The sequence below is a fragment of the Myotis davidii genome, unplaced genomic scaffold, assembly GCF_000327345.1.
Source record: "Myotis davidii unplaced genomic scaffold, ASM32734v1 scaffold26, whole genome shotgun sequence".
NCBI classification, from domain to species: Eukaryota; Metazoa; Chordata; class Mammalia; order Chiroptera; family Vespertilionidae; genus Myotis; species Myotis davidii.
In genome coordinates, this window is record NW_006299245.1 from 1129172 (window position 1) to 1136301 (window position 7130).

General features: G+C 32.7%; 1 protein-coding gene across 1 annotated transcript in view; it reads right to left on the minus strand.

Moving 5' to 3' along the window:
* Positions 1–435: 435 nt before the first annotated feature.
* Positions 436–7130, minus strand: part of PAWR (PRKC, apoptosis, WT1, regulator) — a 52308-nt gene continuing 45613 nt past the window's right edge. The window contains 2 exon segments of the mRNA XM_015571123.1: positions 436–3962; positions 6317–6421. Of these exon segments, the coding sequence (XP_015426609.1) occupies positions 3876–3962; positions 6317–6421 (192 nt within the window). The 3' untranslated portion in view covers positions 436–3875.

Genomic DNA, 7130 nt, shown 5'->3' on the forward strand with positions numbered 1-7130 from the left:
CTCCTGACTCACACCACATAGACTGTACATTGCTAAATGGAAGGGCTGGCACATGTCCATTCTTTTATAACTTCTGTAATATCTGTAACTGAATATCCAGTTGACTAATAAATACTTGCTGAAAGAATGGCTATGAAAATTTAATGTAACCCTCTCATCCACAGTCTTCTTATATACTGACACGTGATTATTTTGGGGATGAGGATACGATTTGAACATGACATGAGATTACGGGCCTAGGTTTTCTTGGGTAATGGTTCAAGTCTTTATACTGAGAATAAAACAACCAATTTCTATACATCACCGACAACTTATTTGCACAGGGGGGAGTATCTTTTATTGAGACACCCGATGAACAAAATGTTCACTGTTTAATTAATATTATGCTTTCAGTTTAATGGAATGACAAAAGAAAAAGTATTACTAAGTTCTAAGTAATATAAATTACAATCCTAGTCCATAGGATGTCCTTTATTTAGCGAGCATAATTCCAACACAAAAGAAGGTTACTGTTACATATTAGGAGTGGTTCAGATACAATAACAGAATGTTTAGCCCTGACTCTAACATGTTATTTTTAAGTTCAGATTCATGAATGCTAGTTCTTTCTCATTTAACATAATCCCCGAAGTGAAAACCTGGTGTATTAGGTTTTTATATTACAAGATGAAAATATATGCCTGAATCTTGTAATGGATTAACAAAAGCATTTAAGTGACAACATTGCATGGAACTTACTAGGCATAGACTCAAGATCATAAAAGTACAAAGATGACAGATGATGATCACTGTACATGTGAGTATTATCTAGGACATCAGATCAATTATCAAATGCAAGGCCTTTCCTATTTCATCTTAAGGTGTTGAGCACATTGCTATGTCTAATACACTTACTTCTATTATATTCAACAAAATATTCGTGGATGCAAAATCTTGCATCTTAATTTCTAATTATAAAAATCCAGATTAATCCAGAAAACATTAAACACATGTAATTGAGGTAGGTTTTTGACCTTAAGAATACATTGCTTCTACCACAATTAAAAAGTTATTTTAAAAAAGAATATATTGCTTCATGGATCTGCCCCTGATACTTAAATTTCTATGTTTTAAACCATACAATCAAGTGTGACAGTGCTAAACTACTATGTTTAGTAAATTCCCTTAGAAACACACCCCTAACATCTTCCTTTTCCTCTAACGATAACAGTAGTGCAATATTAATAATGAACAGATTATTTAATCAATTCCCAAGTTAATACATGTCTAAAATCAGGGAGGCCAGTTGTATTCATTTTAAAGTTAATAATCATACTCTTTGGAAAATAAGATCACAAACACTTTATAACTTTGGATATGCTTTATTATGCCACAAATTCCCAGGAAATATAAGAAATAGTTCTTCTGAATGGGACTAATAATTTCACAAATACTAGCACTTTACTGACAACAGCCAAGTTTTCTAAGGTGGTGCACATGTATTTAAGCTACTTTTTCAAAATCTCAATATTTTTATAAGTTTTAAAGGGATATTGTAGCAGATCTTACTTTACTTTTTAATATTCAGTGTAAAAATCTATATGTGAAGTAAATATATATATTAAGGAAGAACTGCATGTGAAAAAAGCCTTGCCTAAGAACTCAGGTGATGCATTTGCACTAGGTACCATTATGTAAAAGATCATAGTCAGAAATGTTACCAATAAACTGAGAAAAGGAAAAAAAAATTAAAACTGCTCAATCTTCAGAAGTATTAATTAGTGGTATAATTTTAAAAAGGGAAATGGAATATTCCTTTACTTATATATGGATTAAATAAATTAGAAATACTTCTTTTAACAAAAAACCAGTACACTTAACATATTTTAAGGCTGAATACCTACAGCATTTTCACAATGTCCAAAATGTGCATGGGAAGTTAGGTAATACCGATATTTCTGCCACATACCTAAGGGTAAGTAAAGGAGTTGAGTACCTCAAGCCAAAGGCAGTAACTGAGCCTGGCAGACCAGCTGACATGTAGATAATGGATCACTGTCCCACGCTGGGTAATATTCTCTGAAAAGGATGCCCTTTAGGGCAGTAATTCTACACTGTATCAAAGTTTGGTAATTTAACATTGAAATTGTTGGTTAATATATATGGACATATGAAAACTTCCCCAGAGACCAGGTTATTAAACTAAAAGGGGAAACAATGCTGGTAGCTAAAATTATATTAACTCCAGAGTCCCCAGTGGAAGGTACGGAAGGAAAGAGGCAACAGCAGCTGTTTCCAAACTTACGTTATGATCAGAATCATCAGACAGTGGGTGAGCTTTAAAAGGGTCTCAATCTAAACCTATCTAGAAACTGCAGCCAGGAAATTATTTTTTAAGCAACCCAAGTGATTCTGATGATCAGCCAAGGTTGAAACTTCTGAAGTGGAAAGGGGTATGGGCTAGGGGGGCAATCTAGGCCACTGCAAAGAGTTTCAGAATTCAACATCTGAATTTTATCATTTACTCTACAATTTTAACAACTGTCTCACTCGTCCTATTTTTCTAATAGTGAGTAATGAAGGGGCTAAGCAAATGAAGGAAAAAGAATCAGTGGGGTACCTAAAACACATTTTACTATGTTCAAGCCACTTATGTATATTAATTAGATAAATGGGCATCCATATACTCATGTTTGAGATTCTACTAACACTTCTTAATATTAATGTTATTTTAAAGGAGGGGATTTCCTTACTCAACATGAAAATGTAATATAAAACAACCCTAAATACTAATGATAGTAGAAAAAATTTGTATAATTCTTTAAAATAATTATTTTTAAAAAATCTAATAGTAGAAAGAAAATCCTTTAAATTTGAGGTAAGGCAGTAAGTCTCACATATAATAACAACTGTATCAGTGTTATTCTCCAAGTTAGAAATTAAGCAAAAATATTTCCATGCTAGTTCTGTTTATGTATTCTTTTGTAATGTATAAATGTTTTTAGTGTGGATAAATATCTTGGTTTTTATTTTAATGTATATGATAATTAAAGATATGAAACTTTTTCTTATACACTAAAATCGTACACTCTCTCAAGGCTTGATGAATAAACAACTTTTTAAATACCCCATGTTCACTTATAAACTAAAAAAGGTAGTACCTACAATAAGAAATTTTATATTAAAATTACAAACATTATGTTCTTCAGAAGTTAACGTGATTTTAAATTTTTTCAATACTCAAATACAAAATACATTTTAATTTACTATAGCACAATTCAAGTATTCTCTTAAATTTTGTATTTAACCAACTAGTTAGTATGTGATATTAAGTGACTTTTTATAATAGCTTTCGTTTTTAAAGATGACTGTTATACAAAATAGTGCAACTCTATCTATATACTCTAAATTGCTTAGATTAAGTTGAAAGAACAAAGACAGCAGACAAAGACCTTTATAAGTAAATCACCTATACATAAAAGGTTGCACACCCCAGTAATAAGGCATTTGCAGGTAACTCCCCAGAAGAATTTGAATTCATGTAAACAAAGACTATGTATATTCCTTTAGGGAGAAAATGCACTACCATAGATAAAATGGTATATATTCAAATGGTTGTGACTTTAAACTCAATATTATTTGAATACCACACAAAACCAAAGAGGCATAACCTGTAATTTTAATGACCGAAAGATGTTACTTATTCGTGAAATAAAAAGTAGATACTTTCTGAAACTAACAATGAAAAGGAAATGTTTTCAAAATAAACATCCACTGTTTTCCAGAAATAAATATACATACTTAATGTATTGCAGCACAGGAATATTGTCCTCATATTAACCGTAACATTCAATCAGTAGTTTTAAAATATTTTTTCCACACTGAGGCTGAATCTTCTACCTTGTCAGTTGCCCAACGACTTTTAACAGAGTTTTATTCTCCTGCTTTAGTTGTTCATTCTCATCTTCAATATCATCTAGGTCCTTAAGGAAACAAAAAGGAAAATAGTATGTGAGTTTTTAAAAATGTTCTAAATAAAAACACTTCAAAAAATACACACTCAGAGGTAATTCATATAAGCAGTTAGTCTGGAAATGAGGGCAAGTTCTGAAAACAACTTTAGGTAGAAATGTGCCACCTAAAGGAGCATACACTACTCAACTCCTCACTGATAATATGAGCCAACTCTTGCCAGATCTTTCAGTTTTTCAAGAGAAGCCAGAACTCTTTAATTGTAAACCTTCCAATTTTTAACTGTTACAAATAATTTTATCTTTTATTTAAAAAAAATCCCCCATTCCACAAAAAGAATACATATTGGGGCAATATGAGGTTCAGAGGCTCACACTGCAACCTTGTGTCAAACTAGGCATCAAAAAGATCCAGGTACAAGTTCTGGATATACTCCCACCCCTTTGTGTGACCTTTTAAAAGTGTGTATGTTGTGGGGTGAGAACCTGAGGAGCTGACAAGAACTGAGGCAAACAGAAAAGGCGATCTGGGGCAGACAGAGTTGATCTGGCTTCTCTATGGTATTTTGTTTGAGTGAAAGGTTTTAGAGCTTAAAAAAATTTGAAAGCCACTAAACTAGGTAATCACCCTTTGGCTTTAAAGTTATGTGATTCTAGCTCTAAGTTCCCTATTGTAATTCTAGTGCCTTATATAAAACCATTTGGTAAATACAAAGGCCATCTGCTCTAAGTTTCAGTTAGAAGAAACATTATTTTAAGGCAGACTATTTACTGATGGTTGGAAAGCAGACATTTATAGATTTATCCTTGCAATTCAAAATACTAAAACTTGGAGCAATCATTACATGTGCTATTGGAGAACAGCATTCTAATAAATTTAGTATACTGTCTTTGGATAATTAGTTCCATGATTTAAAAATGTACAAGAACATCCCTGGCAGGTGTGGCTCAGTTGGTTATACATCCCGTTCACCAAAAGGCAGCAGGTCTAATTCGCAGTCAGGGCACATACCCAGGTTGTGGGTTCAATCCCCGGTCCAGGTGGGTGCAGAAGGCAACTGATTGATGTTTCTCTCTATCAATGTTTCTACTTCTCTGTCTCCCTCCCTTCCTCTCTTACAAAAAAAAATAAAAATTTTAAAAATGTACAAAAACAGAATTTGCATTTACTCACAAACTACATGAGTGATGTTGAAAAACTGATTTGTTTAAAGCAACAATAAAGATACATGATTCCTAGAATTACTACAACTGAGACTTAGATAAGATTTAGAATTTTAAGCTCTGAAAGTGCAGATGTTTTATTATTCTCTTTAATGCACAGTGCTAATACATCATAAACACCAAAAATATTTGCAGATTTCATTAAATCATAGTCCATGACCAATAGTTAATGCCTGTGTTCTGAACCAAGATGAAAGACAGCCTATAAAAATTAAATTGTTTAGAAGTAGGATTCTCGAATACCTGAGTCCAAATACTGGCTCAGTTGATTACTATGTGATTACTACATATGATGTTGAGCAAGTTAAACTTTGAGTTTCAGCAGCAGCATCTACAACCTGTAGTTAATGCCTTACAACTTTGTTATGTTGCACATAATGAAGACTGTATTTTCTCTACTTTCATAGAGTTAAGACTGGATTAGAAATATGTTTTTTCCCCCTAGCAAGCATGTCAAACTCGCGGTTGGCGGGCTGCATGCCTTCTTCAAATAAATGAGGCATGTGGCCTGCCAGCCTCGAGTTTGACATGCTTGCAAGGTGAACATTTCCTTCCTCTATCCTATCTAAATTCTTCTAAAAGCAAAACTATGGAATCTCTTCTCATTACCATTACCTAGGTATCGTCTAGCATTAAGACCTGCTTCTTAAGCAGAAAGTAAATTCAAGGGCTAAAAAGAAAAAAAAGAGCTACAAATATTCATAAGAGAGATCTTCAGATAAAGCTTATTAACCTAAACTTGAGAATGCATGCATACACTTGAAGAAAAAGAAGTAGAGAAAATACAAAGAAATTTGGAATGTCCTATAGCAAGGAAGTAGTAATTGCAGTTCTTCATTGAAGAAACTTTGTGGCTTTTATGTATAGTGGTGACCAAGCTGCCTCTCACCTCCAGATGAACAAAACACAAAGCAATCCATTCATCAGTCCATCTCCAACAGAATAATGTTAAGTAAATACAATTGATAATTAGAGGAAATAAACTTACAGAAGGAAATGATATTTCTTACTATCACAAATTAATGGCATTAATGAAAGAATCAACCAAATAATGAAATTAAATAATTTCTTCATATCTATATATTTTCATCCAATTTCCAGAAAAAAAGGAAATGATGAAACTGAAATATGTAAATACTCACTCTATTTAACAAGTCAATTTCTTCTTTGAGTTTTCCGATCATTTCCTCTTTATCTTGCATCAGTCTCACAAGTCTTAAGTTCTCCTGCCTTTCTCTTAATATTTCCTAATAAATATAATTACAAAGTTGATTAATTGGAAAGTAATTGGTGGTTTATAATCTTAAGTGTCATACATCTGCCAAATATGGTGAAGATAATATGAAAATTTCCACTGAATTTTCTTGCCACTTGATGAGGGAAGGAAAAATCCATCCCAGAAAAGAACCAGAGAATGAAAGGAACACAGGAATTGTAAGATATGTTTCTGATTAAATCTATGTTTACACAAGTCTTTAACAAATACTAATACTCAAAGTCCCCTCTTTAGCTTATCACCACCATTAGTAATAAAATATTTCGATCGATAATATCTGTTTGAAGAAATTCAAATTTATTAAAAATATAGTTGAAGAAATTTACTTTGTTATGCACCTGAAACTAATATATGTCAACTGTATGTCAACTATAACTGAAAAATAAATTATTTTAAAAAGAAAAGGAGAAAGCTGTATGGAAAAGTCTAAACAGAAAAAAAAAATGGCCCTCAGTTTTACTTCCAACTCTGCTAGTTAACTGACAATGGATAAAATGAAGAAACTGAAATAGATTACTGGTTTTCAAGCTCCTTTTTAAACAATGTAACACCTTTTCCAAAGAAATCTTATTTAGCCAGAACCGGTTTGGCTCAGTGGATAGAGCATCGGCCTGCGGACTGAAGAGTCCCAGGTTCGATTCCGGTCAAGGGCATGTACCTGGGTTGCGGGCACATCCCCA